The 19,933-nt window shown below is 42.9% G+C and overlaps 1 protein-coding gene across 5 annotated transcripts in view; it reads right to left on the reverse strand.

The window, feature by feature from the left end:
• The window catches only part of IRF2 (interferon regulatory factor 2), a 42,105-nt gene that overhangs the window by 13,985 nt on the left and 8,187 nt on the right, over positions 1–19,933 (reverse strand). Inside the window, exons 2-6 of one of the 5 annotated variants that reach the window (XM_062629729.1) lie at positions 10,216–10,310; positions 8,641–8,744; positions 3,190–3,289; positions 2,410–2,586; positions 1,226–1,272 (exon numbers count right to left, since the gene is read on the reverse strand). In XM_062629729.1, the coding sequence (XP_062485713.1) occupies positions 1,226–1,272; positions 2,410–2,586; positions 3,190–3,289; positions 8,641–8,727 (411 nt within the window). In that variant the 5' untranslated portion in view covers positions 8,728–8,744; positions 10,216–10,310. Of the gene's footprint in view, positions 1–1,225; positions 1,273–2,409; positions 2,587–3,189; positions 3,290–8,640; positions 8,745–10,176; positions 10,311–19,933 lie in introns of those variants that run through there. The other 4 variants (XM_062629653.1, XM_062629566.1, XM_062629476.1 and 1 more) reach the window with 4 other exon arrangements.

Consider the following 19,933-nt stretch of genomic DNA (forward strand, 5'->3'; position numbering starts at 1 on the left):
ATCACTAGTAACTGTCTGTGCTGGAGGCATGGCCAGCTCAGCTCACTGCTCCCGCATCACCTAGCTAATGCTTCTGTGCAGCTCAGGGCAACCAAGCAGGAGGAAAGTCTTTCCAAAAGCTGTGAGCATCACCCCGCCAGTACCTACTCCCAGGTGTAATGCCACATGTACTAATCTGCCAGGCATCACTGGGACTCCCTCAGCAATGACTATTTGCGAGATTAATCTGAATGAAGAGGACAAGATCATTCAAGCACCTCTACAGCTTTTAATGCATTTAATATTATATTTCAATTGAAAGTAAGATTATGAAGGAGGGGAATTAGCAAACTGCTACTGTCAGCTTTAGCAGGCACCACACACTGCTCTGCTCTGACCAAAGGAGTTTACTGGCTCCTGCCAAACACAGGCTACCATCAGTCATGTTATAACAAGCACATGTGGCTGCATGACCCAGGTAGGATGGTTAAAAAGCGGTTCCTTCAAAGCAATTTAAAAATCGCAGGATTCTGACATGCCCTTCTGCAGCAAACACAGCTGCTAGGTGCAACTCAAAGAGAGCAACTTTACTGAAGGCTGAAAGCAAACCTTTGCAAAAATATAAGGCAGACGAAATCTTGCCTGTGCGTAATACTGAACACCTAGTAGAAGCGCTCATCAGAAGTAAGAAAGCTAGAAAACACCATGCTTTGTAGGGAAAGGTAACGTCAGTCTGGGTCCATGCTCTGAACAAGCAGGAATCTCCAGCAGTGACTTTACACCAGGAGCTTTACACCTGAGGTCTTCTAACTGACAGAATAGGAACAGAAGCAGCAGCTCTGGAAGAACTCTCCTTTGCCTAAAAGAAAATGCATTTCCAATGCCTTACACACAGCAATTAATTGCTCCAAAAGGTAGCTCCATTGTTCAGAAGCATTCCTTCCATAATTACTGTATTTCTACTTACACAGACAAACAAAAGGCAAATGTATTGCTGCGGCTGCCAGTTTTCCAACCTCCAGGCATTGTAACACAAGGGCTGTGTCAACTGATGACGTCAGTCATGGCTTTAACCGCCTTCACGTTTAAAAAGAACCCAAACATCCCATGTAACTGTAGCTACTTAACCAAGCCACAAGCATGAGAGATTTGCAAATATCCGCCACAATAAACTATTGGGGCTATTAAAAAAATTTGCAACAGATTGTTTTCACAAGCTCTGCACTATTAAACAGCCACTTCTTACCTTAATTTGTTTGAATTTGTCATCCTTTTCAGGCTTCTGTTTTTTTCCTGCAACAACAGAGGAAGATTTCTTAAAGTCCTGTGTACTGCGAGTTATCCTTCACACTTTGTATATTCACCAGCAAATAGCCCCAAAAGGTGCCTCAAAATGGCAGCACCTCCTGGGAAAGTGAGAACACACTTTGCTTGATTTTAAATCCCCTAAGGCCTGGGCAGTCAAAAATTCACCTTGAACATTCTGGCTTTGTGGTTTGTTTTTAAAGGGCTACAAAAAAAGAACTATGATAGGACTGAGGAAATCAAGGTGAAAAATGTGGAAGAATGACAAACTAAGCAGCAATCCTGTAAAAAAAAGAAGGGGGGGGGGAAATATTTAAAAGGGGAAAAAGCTAAATGTATGTCTCATCACATTTGTGACACTCTCACTGCAGCTATAAAAAAAAAGGCAGACTGTTCATTGATTTAACATGAAAAGAGATCACAATAAACTTCAACAAATATTTTTGTGAACAGTTGTAATCTGAGGGGGGTGGTGTATTATAATTCATGCACAAGTGTTTTATGCAATCATGGTGACTTGAGAATCACAGAGCTTACAACCTTCACACAATGTCATGTGCCTTGGCAGACCCTCGTGTTGCTGCCCTGCTCTGACCTGACAGACCCTGATGTGGAAGCTCAGACATGCTACTGCAAGCTCAGCTCTACCCCACTGTTTGCACAGACATGCCCCAGGAATTTCTCCAATCTCTCTAATACAAGATAGCACTGAGAATTAGAAATGTTTGCAGCCAAATTCTTTTGCTCTCACTCACACATAAATTTAGCCACACAGAAAGGGCATGTGAGAATATATACAGGGCCCAAAATATGTCAAGAGTTTTATAATAACTGCTACAGAACCCTTTCCTGATACAGCCCCCATCTACAGAATCTCAGCTTTCATGATGAACTTTTCTAGTTCTCAGAGCTATGAGAGGAATCTTACCACAGTGGGACAGGTTACAGCTCAGGGAAACTAACTGAACGTAGCCCATTTTTCATACAGCTGTTAGGAAGTTCTGGGGAATATCAGGATAAAAATGTTCAGCTTCACACAAAAGTAGAACTGGCACATTTTGCAGGCCCCACAATAATAACAATGTCCCCACCACCATTTTCATGTCGACAAACTCTCCCCTCTACCTTTTTTGGAAGGTCTTTCAGATAACGGCAGCATCCGGTATACCCTGAAGGCATTGTTTCCTTTCTTTATACTTTTGTCCTTTACTTCTTCTATGTCAGGCAGAGAGTTCATAGCACAACGGAAGTTTGCCTTCCATGTCTTTGGATCGGGTTTATCTACTCCTGACTGGTATTTTCCTAAGCAAGAAAAGAAAGTTAGGCACAGACGACTTGCAACTGAGAACCTAAGGCAAATTAATAACAGTGTAGGTTAACAGTGTAGGTCAAGTTGTCAGCCTTCGGTTCCCATGACAAACATTTACACAATAGATGAGGATGCAAGACAGTGTTGTGATCTTATTCCCATGCACATTTCTAGACCACACGATGAACAGTTTCTGCTCAAAAAAAGCCCCAGGACACTGCAGCTCAGATGTGACTGCACAACAATGTGGAAAAGCTTGCACAGCATTTACCTTTACTATGCCTGGATCAAATCCATAAAAAGGCATATAAAGCTCAAGGGCCCGAGTCTACAAAGTGCTGAGTGTGCTCGCTGACTGACAATTTTGTTAACATTTAAATCAACTAAGTTTTACCGTGTTCCTCAATGCAACTGAGTTATGGCACTTCAATAAAGCTGGAGAGTATTGCACACCTTGAAAAAAGCACTTAGCCTCCCACAAATCTAGAAACTTAGATTCACTTTCTGTGTGAGTACAAGAAAAGACAAGAATGAAAATGTAACTTTAAAGGGAAAACAATGTGAAAATCTGTCCTACAGAAAGAGGGTTCCAATACCTGTGTGAATTGCCCAGTTTCTAAATAAGGGAGCATCTTTTTCAACGTCCCACCCATGTCTTGCAGCATGCATCCAGGGAATCTGAAAAATCTTCTTCTCCTGGAAGGGAAAACAAACAGGAAATGCCAACACTGACTGACTTGAGGGATCTTCTGATAACTTTAAGTCACTTATTTAAAAGCACAGTTCCAGCATCTGCAAGTGTTTTGCTTCCTTCTAACCCAGTGCTGTTGTCACTGAAGTCAATAGGAAAATATCCACTAGCGTCACAGAACACGGAATACAGCCCTAAGTATACGAAATACTCAGAAGCCCCTTCATGAATGATGAGCCTGGCAGCTTTCCAAGCTGACACATGGATAAAACATGCAGTGCTGCACATTTCTAAACATTCAAACAAAGGCTAGTTTTGGCAGCACACTCTTATGATTAGAAAAATTACATCTGAAACTAAACAACAACAGGAACACAGCAAATTCAAGGGATTTAGCATTCAGCCAGTAAAATATTAGGATGCTAAAGGAAAGGGATCTCTCTGCCAAGCAAATGGATATATGAATCTATCAACTGTGCACATTTCTCCAGCAGGGATAAAAAACATCAGACACGCATCTGAAGGGGTGGCACTGAAGATAGTTGAATGTATTTTACTTTAGAAACTTTAGGCCAAAGAGACATGCTTTTAAAGGAATCCAAAGGAAGGCTTTTTCTAAAACTATTTTTTAATACACAGCATGCAGTTAAACCAGGACATGCCTTACGTAGTGGAAGTATAAACTGATTCCCAGTGGGATCAGAAAAACTCATGGAAGATAGTACAGTGGTGACTTAACAATGATAGTTTTGGGATGCAGGTCCAGCTCTGGAAGACCAAGGGCTTTCACAGGGTGAACAGGATGTCTCCTATACTCATCCCACCGGCACTTAGCATACAGAATACTGGGCCAAATGGATGCTGCATCAGATGTGCTTGTATGTCATACAACACCAGAACAAATGTGTGCTGATCTACAGGGCTGATTCAGAACTCTTCATGCTCATTTCTGCAAAGCCATATAGAAGTTTGTTCCACAACACTTGTTTTTCTTCCCTATTAAGGGGAATAATTATCTTGCTTCATATGCAGGCATCTTGTGCTATAAACACTGCAACTACAGGTTTAGATCTACTTCTCAGTCTGTGAAAAGCATTTCCGGGGCAAAATGAAGCCTCCTCCTGAGGAGGCCACCTAAGCCACGCCAACTGAACTGCACCCTAAACAAGCTTATTTCTCTCCAATGACAGCAAACAACTCTAGACAGGCAGCTCTCATTTAAACGACTGCACTGCAGATGTCAGTGGTCGGGTGAGATGAATCCTTTGACCTTTCCCCTTTCTCCAACAACCACTTTTCTTCCTTGTCTGTCTGGTTAATATTTCACTTATGTCAAGGTTAGGTTTATTTCCTTTCCTTTCCATGTGATCTTTCCTTTTTTGCTCCTGCGTTTTGTATTGTCCTTCAATACTTGTCTTCAATCCTTTCTCTCATTTACCTTCACTTGTTTGGGATTGCATTTTTTCCTTCTTGCTTGGCTTCATCTTTTCTTTAATTTGCTGAAAGCACAGACTTAACACCTTCCTCATTGCCTTTCAAGCCCTCACACTCTCATTCCTCCTCTTAATCTATTCCCATCACTTCTTTCATGTGCCTTTTGCCTCCTTACTCTTCCCCCGCTGTACAATTAAATCATCCTATAGAGATGTTCTCTTCTTTCCCCAAGCAGATTTGGTCTAAGGAAAGCCTCAACCCCACTGTCCTGTGGTCCACAGCACTATTGTATTCATCAGAGCTAGAATAACTTCATTGCCTTTGCTCTCCCCCAGAGTATAATGAACATGGAAAAAAATCGTATTTCCAAAGAAAACTATTTCTATTAACAAGAACTTTAAGAATTTACCAGATTAAAAAGTCTTCTCATGCTTGGTGACAGGGAGAGGACTGAACAATGCTACAAAATGCTATGGAAGTTTTATCATGGGGTTCATATTCCATATGATAATTGAAAAAATTCTATAAGAACTAGCAGACTGAACAAGACTCCAGACATAGCATCCTGCAATCAGCAACCGTATTGACAGCTTCAAAGGAAGGTGCCAGGACACTCTCAATGGCATTCTAAGTGCTCATTACAGTGCTTCTGGTTATTACAGAACGTTACTCCCAATCCCAGATGTCTTGAAGCGGACGGACATTTAACTAATTATAATATAAATAACAAAATAAGAGAATCCACGTGCATTGTGATCTTATAATGCATACATGATTTTACATATCTATACAGACACTACAGATTTTCTTATCAACTATCAAACATCTAATCTTCTCTGAAACCCTGCAAGACTGCTGACTGTAGTGGCTATGTGTTCTGCTTTAGTTCATCTAGATGCTTTCTATACAAATACTAATTTTGATTTCATACATTAGCAAACATTTACCCATCTCCTTCTTCAGTTAGTGCTTTCTTATTACGACAAGTCTCATCAGTGCTTTCTCTTAAGCCTTGGAAAACCATGTTCCACCTGGTAGAGAACTCCATCACTGGATATCTGTGTAGCAGTCTCGTATTTCCATTAAAAAATTAGCCACACCTAAAGCCAAAAGCACAACCCACAAAGCTTTTGCAGTGTAACAGGAATTGCTACCAATCTCCAGCGAGGACATCAACACGGGAAGGTGTCACATTCTTAGAAATAGCCAGGAAGTGGAAAGTAGTATCAAACATTTGCAACCCTAGCATTGTAAAACGCTCCAAGCAGGTGAGTGAGCATGAGATCACATACTAGCTACAAAGTCATAGGACAAATTTCAAATAGCGGCTTCTGTCTGGAGGGCAGTACTCCAAGCATCCATCAAAGCAGCAGGCTGCCCCTCAACTCTTGTTACAGCTACTCTGAATGCTTCCACTCTGTTTTCCTTTTCCAGCTCCACGAGGGACACTGACTTCTCATCCCCCTCCTCACACCACCTCTGCCCTCTACTGAACCATGTAATTTCCTTCACACCTCCCAGTTCTCTCTCTGGGAAGGTAAAGAAATTCCCTTCCTCCCTCATGTCATCCAGCAGGATAACATTTTCATCAGTGAGGTGCACAGATATTTATTTTTACACCCTACAGAGACAGGTCTGCTCTGGAGGGGGCACAAAGGAGGTATAATGTGATCAACTGACAGTCAGGGAAGGAATTAGGTGACTCACCTGTACCTGCTTTGTCATTTTTAACCAAGAGAGGCTTAATTCCTTTCTCAGTTTGGAAAAATTCCCCCGAGACAGCCGGTGACACACCCAGAAAGGTGATTTGTTTCTACAGTATTTAAATCTTACTTCCTTAAAAGCTGCACACACACAAGTGCTATTCTCTTGCTAATCTGACCCACCTCTTCTGTACTGTGAGCTGTCCTTTGCCAAACTCAGTTTAAAACACACAAACTCCCAAATCCTACAGACTTCAGAGTTTATTCTCCAAGTAAAGAACAGGCTGTGATACACATGACACTGTATCACTGATTCCATGCATGGCTTTGTTTATGGTCAGGATTTACAGCAAAAATAGAAATATTTTTGGTTTAATGATTCACTGTTGGAATGAATGTTTAAACATTTTTAAACAGAAATACTCAGAAGAGCAATTAGCTTGCTGAGCACAGTAAAGACAACCCAGAATGACGCCAAATCAGAGGGTAGAAGTGGGGAATCCAACTTCACTAAACGTCAAGGCAGTCCACTTAGCCTGGTATTCTCTTCCTGGTAGGAGCCAGGGCTTTGTTTTAGACAAAATAATAAAAAATTAAAAATACTTTATTTGTGAGAAAAGCCTTGGTCAGTATAGACTATGCTAAAAACAAAATCTTCTACAGATTCTTGCATGCTAACAGTTTATGCCAGAAGTACAAAGCAGAAACCCCTGTAACAAGATCAGAGACATACGAACATTAACCAACATGATGTGCCTTGCAAAACGCCTTTACGGACTGGTGGGCCGAACTTGTCAAAATGAAGCCCTTAGCACAGCAGCAGTGTTTTCACACTGTGGAGCAAAAGAGGAAAGTATGCTCCCAGGGTGTACTGAAAGAGGTTACATGAACATAACCTACAGATGATATAATATTTAAGAGCAGTATGCTCAAATCTGAAACACTGTGCCCTATTAAGGACAGAGAAATTACTTCAGGATTGGGCAGGAATGCTCAACAAAGGATGGCAGAGATGGGCTGTCAGCAGGAGAGACCTGACACCAAAGTAGAGATACTCGAGGACAAGAATCCATAGGGACCTGAAATGTGGGACTTAAATTACAGAGACAACAGCAAAAACTGATCTCTTCTTCCTCTTCATCTGTGACCCCATTATGCAAGAACAAGGACCTACTCAAATTCACAGGGCAGCTAACTAGGGAATGGATAAAGCAATATTTATTTACCCAGCCACAGCACGTGAGAGTCGCTGATGCAGGAAGTTCCTGAGAAACAAAATTTGTAGCTGAAATTTAAAGGGCTCCTGAAAATTTTATAGTCACAAATATTTCTAGCTTTGAAAGCAGTAATCTTAATTGCCATTTTTCAGCTCTAAAAATTGACACCTGAGCACCACAACTACTACTACAGGGAGGATACCAGACCAAATGGGTATCTTAACCAGAGTGGCACCTCCTGTTTCTGCACCTGATTGTGTGCACTTCCACCCATTTTGATAATAAAGTAGCCTCTGTAGCCCAAACTGTTTCATGCTTTTCAGTGTGGCAAATTGCTCTCCCGCATACCACATAACATGTGCAGTACTTCCAGGGTTTATTGCAGTTCAAAGTCTCAAATACACTCCCTGGTTTTATCGAGACAACTGAAAAATCAAACTGAGCACTGACATTTTGGAGTCCACAGTAGTGATCTCCAAGTGTTTAGAGCTCTCAGCATGAGCTCAGGACCAGGAATATTAGGTTTGGGTCTGGCAAGGGAAAAGTCACCCCATTTTCTCCCAGGTTGAGGAATATCAGAGAAGTCACACAAGTCTGAAACACGAGATCATTGCTTCAACCCACAGTCTAACACAGAACATAGCTTTCCACCTCAGAGGAGCGTTTTGTTCACATCCCTCTGACGTTACTTGGTGAGCAATCTGTTCCCAGCTTAAAAAAATAACCTAGTGGAGTCTCTAGAAATGCTCGCTCCAACAACAAAGAGTTGGAAAATGCTTTCAAAGGAGCCACAGATCCACCAGGCCAAAACAGGGTGCCTCAGATCTGGCAGGCAAGGCTGGAGGAACAGGTTCAGCAGGAAGCATTCAGCTTTGCCTTTCCTCCCTGTGTCACCCCTTTGAAAACCAGGAATGAGCTGGTTTAGCCATCTAAACCTCAGGCACTGCTATAAAGTCCCTCTTCAGCACACGAACACATGCATGTGCATGTACCCCCCCTTACCTTATTTAGCCATTTCAGCCCCGGTATCCTGTTAGAGTTGATTTGCTCTTCCAGCCAGGGGCGCATCCGCATCCTTTCGACAGGCATTGTCACCTCGGAAGGAGCTGCAGTGAACAAGGGACAAGTTTTCCAGGCAGAACTCCCAGGCAGCTGCCCCATCTCTGCACAGTACAGACTTATCACAGCTTTGCAGGTATAAAAAAATTATAACAGTGGCTCTGTATCTGTGCTGGAGCCTCCCCAAAGAGCAACTGAGATGATAAAGCTTTCTCTATGGCAGAAAACACTCTTCTGCTATGCCAGGATTAGGAAAACCTTCACCTGAAGAAGATGCATCATAGTCACAAAAGCTTGTCTGCAGATACAGGCAGAATACCAGAGGCCACAAAGAAAAACAATTACACTCCTGTAGAGACCTCTTTGGACCATGTACCCGCATTTGCACAAGACCTTTTTCTGACAAGAAAAAAACTGTAACAAAAATTCACATGCAGAAGGCATCAGCATCACTGTGCTAGCTAAAATGATGCACCTGCTAATGAGAGTGCTTTTAAATGGCTGATTCTGTCCCACAAACTTAAATAGAATTATGAAAAATACATTTTAAATCACAGCAATTCATAGAATCACAGACTGGTTTGGGTTGGAAGGGACCTTAAAGAAAATCTAGTTCCAAGCCCACTGCCATGGGCAGGGACACCTTCCACTAGACCAGGTTGCTCAAAGCCCTGTCCAACCTGGCCTTGAACACTTCCACGGATGGGGCAGCCACAGCCTCTCTGGGTAACCTGCACCTGTGTCTCGCCACCCTCACAGTAAAAAATTTCTTAATATCTAACCTAAATCTCCCCTCTTTCAGTTTCAAGCCATTCTCCCTTGTCCTATCCTTTACATGCCCTTGTAAAAAGCCCCTCTCCAGATTTCTTGTAGGCCCTATTTAGGTATTCGAAGGCTGCTCTAAGGTCTCCCCAGAGCCTTCTCCAGGCTGAACAACTCCAGCTCTCTCAGCCTGTCTCCAGAGCAGAAGTGCTTCAGCCCTCTGAGCATCTTTGTTGCCTCCTCTGGACTTGCTCCCACAGGTCCATGTCCCTCTTGTGCTGGGGACCCCAGAGCTGAACTCAGTTTATGGTTCTGGCTGAGTGGTTCGAACCCTTCCCTCCAATTTTCTCTGATCAACCCAGTCACTGATTTTTTAGCTGCTACTTTACATTTTGATACTGCTTAAATAGGAAGTGAGCACTTCACATCCCCTTCAGCTACACCATGCCACATTATATTATTCAGTCGAGACTCAAAACTGGCTTTTTTTCCCTCTCTCTTACACACACACGTGACCCTGCTGCCACTTCCCTGTTCTTAGCTGTAAATTATTGACACAAGAGTCCAAAGCCTTGAACCTCAGGCAGAAAATTTTCAAAACATTAACCTATCTCAGGCACCGCTCTGGAAGCACCAACTGGCACTAGATGCAGATTACAGCACCACATTAAACTCCTGTTAAGCAGCCTGCAACCCATCATTTCTATGTTCAAGTACTTGCATTTAGGCTTCTTCTTCTCCTTTCCCCCTCCGCACCAGGCTCAGCTCCTTCCTCTCTCCTTTGTTCTTCACATCTGTGTTCTCTGCATCATTCTTGACTTCTCTGCTCTGCTATTCTTGTCACCTTTGATCTTAAAACATAAAAAATAAGAGAAAAAAATAGAGCAGGTCATGTATTTGAAAGCACACAGCAATGACACAAATGTAAATGGGTTCTTGCTTCCTATGGGAGTACAGGCATCAGACAGACTAACAATTAGGCAGTACCAAGCCCACACCCAGCACAAGAGGAAGAAAAACGTTCAAAGTTTCCTCTCATTGCTCTGAGGATATGTATTTCCTGAAATTAATAAGGAATTAAAACCTGAGTGCAACAATAAGGCTCTTTGATGTGTTCACAGAATTTACCAGCAGCCATGCTCACACTAATCTCTTAGCAAACACACTGCCATTTTATTTACTACTGTGTGGAGCTGGTCACTCGTGCTCCAGCCACAGCCCTGTCCACTAACTATGAGTTTCTAAAATACCTCAGAAAATAGTTGCAACTGCTCAGCTCCCTTTCGGGTTCACGTCAGACACAAAAAACAGCCGAACCCAAGACCCAACAGAAGCTGGGCCCTGTGCAAATCCCCTCTCTGTACAAGAGAGAGGCTGCTTCTGGGTGTGGGTGATGTGGGTACGGCTTTTTCAGCCCCTGGGGCTGTGGCGAGCAGCCACCACACCACTGCAGCCCCTTCCACTTGGCACCAATGATCCTCTTCTAGGCAGCAGAATGAGTATGGGAGATCTGTACCATCTTCCCCTACTACATGTTGGGTCAGAGCTGCAGAATGCAAATGGCAATGTACTGAAAAAGTGAGCAAATTTTTATTCATTTCTCAAGGAAGAAACAAGTAGATGCAATGATTATCTTAGATGCGTTTCTTTGTAAGATATCTTTAAGTATGCATGCACTTTGACACCATTCCTGGAAGCGCTGTGCATCATCTTCAGCATTCAATAGATGAGTGTTCCCATTTAGCAGCGGGAGTTGTCTTCTGGATTATGAGCCCCCTAAAACAAATTTAGAGCCCATGTGAATGAACAAATTAGATGGAAGGCAGAAAAGTTGTCTTGAAAGCAGCAGCAATAAATCCCTCTTGGGACAGGCAACACAGAAGAAACAGAAGCTGCCTTTGTGCAAAAGCAACGCATTTCAGGAGACAAAAGAGCTGCCAACATTGCTGCTACAAGGAAGCTGGTCTTGCCCAAAACTGTAGAGTTGAGCCTGTCATCTCTTCTCTTCCATGTCCCCAGGGGCTTCCCCACTGCTCACCCACAGATGCTGCAGGGCTCATCTCCTTTTCATCATGCTGGGACTCCTCTGAGATTAGCACCTGCAGCTGTCAGCACACACCTTCACACCCATCACACACACCAAGGCAGATTAATCCAAGGTAGCTAGAAAAGAGGTCTGGCTTGTGGGAAAGGAGAAGCGGCTCCAAGATCTGTTTATCTGAAAGTAAAACCAAACCCAGCTAGAAATAACTTGCAGGTGGGCATCCTCTGGGGAATGTCTTTCACAGAGGGGCAAGCACAGCATACTTCTGCTCATCAAAACGCACTCTGTGAGCACATGCTGATGGAAATAATGCCTGCTGTCTTTAGAAGACACCCCCAGATCTGTTTGCATCAGGACAGCACTGACCACAACAGTGCTAAAACATACGGGGTTTCTTAGCCGTTGCACACCAACATCCTTGTGATGAAAACACCAAGTCAACTCGACTGAGCAATTGCCTATGGGAAATGAAGATGCCACATCTCCCCTTCCTCCAGAGCTGTCAAATGAATGATTTAACTGTACAAAAAGAAATACCAATTTCTGCAGTGCCTTAAATGTAGCCTCTGTCTGTTCTTAAACAGGGTTAACGGGTGTGACTGGGAGTCTTACTCTGATGGATGCAGGTGGGAGAACCCTTAGTCCATCCATCAGTGAGTAGGAGGAGCACCTTCTGCCATTAAGTCATTCAAGTTTGTAAAGACCTTTGAAACTCTCCAAAGCAGGCAGCAAAGACATGTAAAGTTTTAAGCTTGATGTTTCACATAACATCAAGCCAGCTTCATCCTCCAAAAGAATACATTAATTATAAAACAAACCTACAAAGCTAGAAACTAGGGTGAGCCATACAAAACAGCAGACACGCCAAGTTCCTGCTCCAGCCTCCGTCTAGTGTTTACCCAGCAGAAAGGAAAGCAGAAACAGTCAGTCCTTTTAAGGAGAATGAAACATCAACAGTTATACTCTGAAGCAGGCTGTAAAACCAGGAGCACCTAGGCACCTATCTCCCATTCCTGGTCAATGTTAACACTGCACTTCTCCTGCACATTTACACATAGAAGCAGCTACATAAGGTTGTCTGTATTTTTTGTATCAGGACAGGTGGACTTCTACCAGCATCTTCTAAGCTGCCAAGCCATCCAGATCCCACGTGGGTTCACCACCATTGCTTCTGAGCAATGGGTACCCATCTGCTGGCCTAAGCAAATCTCTCCAGACACTTGGTTACCTTTGACAGCCTGAGCCTTCACACTTGGGTTAACTGGCTTAATACCTGCTGTGGGTCATTTGGCACCATATTCCTCCACCTTGGAAAGGCCACCAATGGACATGCTCAGGGAAGAGGAGCAGAGCCAGCTGGGGTTCCAGGGAGAAAGCACAGCTCCAGCTCTACCAGTGGCAAAGGAGCACCTCTCACTCCATCACCTCCATCCTTCAGTCCCATCTAAATCTTGTTGCATGCTAATGCTACTATTTGCACATGCAGGTTTGTGAACAAGACCAGGAGTTCAGTAGGCTTACAAGTAACACCTTTTCCCAGAAAGCCTTTTCTGTCTGTTGGAATCTGGACTATGGCTCTCATCCTACTCAAAGACACATGTGACACCACAACTGAGAGAGGAGAGCACTCCTGCATGGAAGTGGGAAGGAGCAGCTGGGTAGGACAGAGAGGAACTCCTTAATCCAAAACCACTAACGAAGCTCCTGTGCTTCTAGTCCACAGCTTGAACTTGGACGATACTGACACCCAGCATCTCTTTGGGGAGAACACAGGACAATGCTTGACACTCCCAGAGACTCACACTGGAGTCAAACTTTCTGGCATTACTTGAAAATAATCCCTGTTTTTTCTTCTGGTTTTTATCACTGTCCCCTGGTGGGGGAAGGGAAGAATAATCACCAAGAAACACAGTCAACTGCTAATAAAGATGTGACCTAAGAAAGCATATTTCTGCCCTACAAGAAAAGAGGAGCTCATTTAGAGACAGAAGCAAGGCTACCTGCCAGGAATTCATTTTATGAAGACCTTTTTAAGAAGACAGCCAATCTTTAAGAACCACAATTTTTAACCATGCCTCCTACAGTGGCTGGTAGCTCCACAAATATCACTTCCCCCTTCTCGCTCCATTTTTATCACCTGCCTCCTTCTTAAAGGGGGCTGTAGGCAGGGGAGGTTGCCTTTTCAGTAGTAGGAGCTTAATATATCAGCAGACATTAACACATCAATAAAATAATTCCCAAACAGGCACCAAGCATGTGAGACACAGACCCCAACAACATTTGCCAGGAGGAGGAGGCCACTAGGAGCCTGCAAGGAGCTAATCCCCATACGAGAAACGTGGCCCATGAGCTGATGCCACAGTTTATGGAGGGGGCTTATTTTGACCTGCTTCAAAGTTTTACTTACTGCACTATTTGTGCTAGCCCTGCTGTCAGTTCAGCCTTTTTTTTTGCAACTTGATACCACAAAAAAACAGTGGAGGCTACCCCTGGACAAGCTATAAACTGTCCTAACCCTGCAGACGTGACTCGGAGGAAGTGCTGTGGAGGGCAGACAGCACAGTATCTGCTGAAGCCATGGCCAGCACAATCCAGTTAGGAACACACAGACTGCGAGGAGGCCACTCAGTAACACCACTCCTGCTACTGCACGTTGCACTTGAAAATGAGCTTTCTACAAGGAAATCACACTGGCAGTCATGGGTGAAGCCAGCTTCCATAGACATGGCTGAAAGAAGACTTGTAACAGTGAAAAAGAGGGAAACAGAGATACAGCAATATTTTTAGGAGTAGTCACACAAAGGGCATTGAGCAGGTAGCTGTCACCACAGCATCCTTTAGATTCAATAAACCGTACTCAATTTCAGCTCTATACTTCTTTGGAAGATGTATTTTTCTAAGGTTCTTTATGTGACTTCAAAATGAAACTCACACCACTCATTTATTTTTAGAGATATTAGAAAAATATTGGTTATTTTCAAGAGCTATTAATCTTTAAAGAGACATTAGAAAAAGACAGAAGTAACGGTTGCATCTATACATACATATAAATATTTCTACTCCATAATGTTCAGTAAAGAGCTTGTAGTCCTCCCTGCTCTCTGGCAAAACATTCTAGTAAGTCTGACTTGTTTTTCTCCCTGATGGAGGTAACTCTCGTGCCATACAGAAAGTGTAACCTCTGAGAATGAAGAGCTCTTCACTAGCATTATGGCAGCTGTAGAGAGAAAGTGAAAGCAACAGCATGGCAGGCATTGTATCTGAGCAGTATGAGATGTTCTCTTCCCTTCAGTTTCACTCCCTCTGACAGGGATAACCAAAAAGGCACAAATGCTATCCTGAAAACACAGCTACTCTGTGCCTATGGATAGTTAAAAAAAATATGTGAAAGTAAAAAAAAAAAAAAAAATCTGAAAAAACAATTCTTTCCTCATCGTAGAGTACCCAGTGAAAAGATTTGTCAGTACACGGACATATTCTAAATGGTTGTGAGAAGGTAAGGTGGGCAAGATACTTCAGGGGACATTTGTGAAGTAGGTCACAGCCTTACCCCAGAGCTGTGAAGAAACATCTGTTCCCCAGAGGACATGTGCAGAACATTGCATGGTATCTATTTCTCTTTTCTCTGCAAATATAGAACTGACAATCATTATTTTTTTAAAGTTATCTAGTACTTGTGCTTTGCTGATAAACTTTTAAGTACTCCCTTTGTTTGCTAACACTGCTGCAGTTCAGAAAAGCATCAATCACCCTGTGTGACCAAACAGATATGCTGAAATGAGACCATACGCTAATTTTAGGATTCAGAGAACTGAGTTCTGTTTGTCCCTGTGCCAAGACTGTTCCAGGATACAAGGAAATACGATCTTTTTTTAAGGAACACTACTTGCAGCAAAATTCTGCCACTTGGTCACAGCTCAGGTTCTGCCTTCATACAGGATCTTCCATGCAGGATCACTTTTTTCAGCTATGCCACTGTGGATGCCCCTTTCAAAGGTTTAATTGTATGCACTATGAGTAAAGCCCTGCTTGGAAGTCAAACTCATCAGAGAGATAGAGACTTTTCCTGGGTAAGAAAATCTGTTAGCCTCACCTCTCACAAGTACTTCGGAAATGCAAGGTTGACACTGAAACACAGACAATTGAACTGCTCTTTACTCAGGATGCCTGGAATCCCCCTCCTGCAGTCCATGGGGAGGCAGACCTCTGCCCACTGCACTTCCCTCCTGCCACAAGGAGAAGGAGAATCTCACCACAGATGCTGTGGAAGCAGAACTAACATGCCTTGTTTCTGATAACCCCAAACTATGCAAATATCCAGATCTTTTTCGGAACCAACAGCAAACCATGTAAAGTTGGATTAGTAAACAAGGAAAAGTGGGTATCACCATACTCAGAGGTGCAGGGGTTAAGGGTTCAAAATAAAATCCTGAGGCTCTTGGCTTGGAAAACAGATAGGAAGCAAGAAAACACACAGATCCCTGTAAGAGACTTTTTGGATTCATGGACAGTTAGACAGCAAAACCTACCCTTTTAATTGTATGAAATGGTGCCTCTTTTGTTCCACAAGAATATTCTATCTGTGATGCCCTGTTGGACTAGGAGGAATGGGGGAAACATCACCATTCTGCTGGCAGATTTGCTTATCACTGATCACCTCTTGCTTTGTGCTCCCTTAGAGCGTACCCCATGGCTGACTGCTCCACAGACCCAGCTCCTGCACTGGCTATAACGCTTGATCCACACTGTCGCAATGGAAGTATTTTTTCTGCTCTTTCCTAACACTCTGGTGGCAGCTGCAAAGATGCCATGTGCATGCTATATCCTTCCTCTCCATCACCAAGAAAAATAACTCACTGTGGGCAGGAAAGGTGGTATCTTATTTGCTCAGGTGCCTGCAGGAAGGAGGAAACTTCATCAAGACAGGATGGAAAGCCAAGTATTGGAGAGCAGGCAGGGAGGGAGGTCACAGGTCCTGGGCAAACCAGTGTAAGGCACAGCCTGACCATTGGGAAGAACCTGCACAGGCAATCAACAAGCAACACTCCACCTGCTTTCCCAGGTTCCCAAACCACACATTTCAGGGCTACAACAGGAGCATGGCTGGTAAGGGGACAGCTCTGTGTGGTCGTGAAACACCTGGGAACCCACACTGCTGGATTCAAGTTAGCAACAGCTACCCAACTGCCCTACCTCAGCCTGTAGGGAAGTGCAAGGCAGATGGATGAGGAAGCAGGCATTCAGCGTGCCCTCCTCTCATGCTGCTGTACCCAAGAAAGATACACAAAGGTAGAGGGAAGAAAAGCTCTTCCAGGGACAGAGGGCAAAACCCATCAACCAACTCAACATCGCCTGCAGAAGAAAAAACACAGAAACAAAGGCAGCAAATACCTCAAATGGTTATTATTTGAGGCATTACAGACTGCATGATAAACATGACCAGGAAGACGTACAGTGGGAACTCATACTTTATATAGAGTCTGTTTCATCAGCCCCATAGCATTTCTGTTCCACCCAAAGGGTGTTAACATGCCCTGGCTGGGATTCAGGCATTACACATCAAAACAAGACTCTTTCCTTTAGTTTCCATGCAAAGCTTATTCTCTCTCAGCAGCAAAGACATGAGTTGTTATTTTGCAGTGATCTCAGGCATCATTAAGGTAGCCCTTGGATTTGCAGACTAAAAGTGTACTGAAGAAAAGCTATCTTATTTTAATACAACAGAACTAGAAGGATGGTTTTTGGCTCTGGATTTAGCCATAACAAAACAACGCCTCAACCTCTCAATATCTACAATAAAATTTCCCTTCCACTGGCTCCTATGTTGAACATGATCATGCCACTTGAACAACACAATGTCTGTGGCTGAGCCCATTCACTTGTTTGGCATCACAGTGACTTACATCAGCTGGGAACTTGGCCCAGGCTTCTAACAAATAATTGTTAAAAATCATCTTTGCAGTATTCTGTGCCATCATCTGCATACACACCAGTGTCTGCAAGTCTGCTGACAACAGAACATAATGATTGCTTTTACCTTCACCTTTAAAGGAATACTTTGTTTCCAGGGGGGTTCCTCTGTTTGTTTCCCAGGTCTTGCCTGGAGTGAAGATGAAGATGCCAGACTCTGGTAGCACTGGGATGACAATGGGTCTATGCAAGTGAGAGTCAACAGCATGTGATTACAGAAAACTCTCCCCTGGACATCTCCTCCAAGAGTCTCAAAAGCAGCCATAACTTGATTATTAATAACAAGTCCAATACCTGATTTACTTACTTCTTAAGATATGCGTTACATCTGATGAGTGATCATGATTTGTCTTCATTATCTGGCATGTCTAACTATTTTTTTCCCAAAAAACTGTCTAGAAAAGAGGTGTTGACTTTTCAGTAGTAGAGTTGTATTTCACTCAGACAACTCTGGGAAGGGCTTGTTTACAACAAGCAAATTGCTGGCATGGTTGTCAGAGAAGAACTAATTCCTTGCATTGGGGAGTAGTTATCCCCCAATAAATCAATTTTATTCTGGAATTAAGTGCTCACACATGAATCCACTCCTGAATACCCCACACATAATAGCTGCTGCTGCTTAGCTGTGTCAGTCAGAATCCACAGAAGCCAAACCCTGTGTGTTCTTGAAAGCTGCCAGGAAAAGTCAGCATTTGACACCTGATTCATACAGAATTTTCCAGCCTGGTGAAAACAATTAGCAAGAATCACTTCTTTTATCACACTGATTTAATTTTAAACATTTTTTTTAAGTCTCCCCACGTCTCTGACTAACACACTCTTACAAGCTCTGTGTCTAGGTTTACAGGAGACATCGCTAAAACTTTTAATAAGCTCACATGTTTCTTACATGTGTCCCTTCGAAAGCAGTGGAAAATCACACATGCAAGTATCTGCAAGATCTGGGCAGACTTTATGTCCTGTTTTGCATTCCTCTGCCTAAGGAGATGGTCAATGCTTTATAGGGTGCTATGTGTAAGAAAAGCAGCCATTGTAAAACAAAAGTCCTTAAGCTCAATGTTCCCACAGTGGTGGCCTGTGAGGCTACGGCAGGATGGCAGAGAAGACAAAGACATTTCAGAGGCACTCAGAGAGGCAGAAAAATTATTCCAGATAGCTAACACTGAGAAATGTGTTCAAGGGAGAGTTTTCACATTCCCTGGCCATGACCTGCACCTGATGTAATCCACCTTGCTCGGATTGGTCTTGTTTCTCACAGCTACCTTTGTTTGTATAACATACTGTTCTGCAACACACAGCAAAAACTATTTGCACACTACACTAAAGCACAATTTAATATTTGCTTAAAGCTTTCATTTTATTGTCTGGGCAAAGGCAGTTTCTAAAACTGAAGTTAATAGCTAACCCACACCTACACTTCTGCTACCAGAATTTCTAATCATTCATGCAGCACCCAGAACCAAGAGCAAGACACACAAACTACCTCCGCTTAACCTCACAGTGAGCACCAAAACCAGCTCCCTCAAGGAAGCAATGTCTCCTTTACTTCCAAGATAGTAAAGAAAAGTATACGCTACTTCAAATTTGTAAAAAACACTCTCCTGCTTACTTAGATGCTTTCTTTACAGACCACAGCAGGCACAGACTTGGGGGCTGGGATCCTCTGAATCATCCACACTGCGAGCTGGAAACATGTCTGGCACATGCACTTATTTACAGTTACAAAAATAGCACCATGAAAGAAGCAGATGTGTTGAACACAAGATTTAAATTGAATTAGTTATTTCAGAGACATTGTTTTACACTCTAGAATTTAAGAGAAAAATGTCTTCCTTTTGTACATACACTTGAAAGGCTTGCACTTAAAGAGAACCAAGTATTAAATGCTTAATACTGACGCTCGTTGAAATGGTATGATGTAATTCTCCTTTTTATAAAAATGCTACTCTGTCCGCTGCCACATGACATACAGGAACGTCTTAACTCATTTTCATATAGAGATATGAATAGTTAATAGGATCAGTTACAGAATGTGCTCTTCATTTTAAGATCCTGTGTTGACCACAGACCAGCAGCAGTGAGACAACCTCAATTTCTGATGTGCAGCAGCTATTTCTATCTTGGAAGTTTCCTAAAACACTACTGAGCTAGAGCGCGATCACTGAACTCATCTTCATTCCTCATCTAGGTTGGATAAATATTATTAAACTAAACAAAGCTAGTCTTCATCAGCTTCTCTCATCAATCTCAAATCTCCAGAACAGTTTCGGCATTCAAAGACTTTAGTTTTCATATGCTCGAATGCAATGCATGCAACTGTGTGAGAATTAACCCTCTGGAAACTAAGTCTTTCGTTTCACCCTAGTACAGCTCCAGCAGAGCAGCGACTGTCCAAGGCTCCCCTCAACACCCAAACTTTTTGACAATTTAACCAAGATTTTCATTCAAGAGTCCACAGCA

Source organism: Pezoporus occidentalis, unplaced genomic scaffold (assembly GCF_034315485.1).
Source record: "Pezoporus occidentalis ecotype Australia unplaced genomic scaffold, CSIRO_AGI_Poc_V1 ctg1, whole genome shotgun sequence".
In the NCBI taxonomy this organism is placed as follows: Eukaryota; Metazoa; Chordata; class Aves; order Psittaciformes; family Psittacidae; genus Pezoporus; species Pezoporus occidentalis.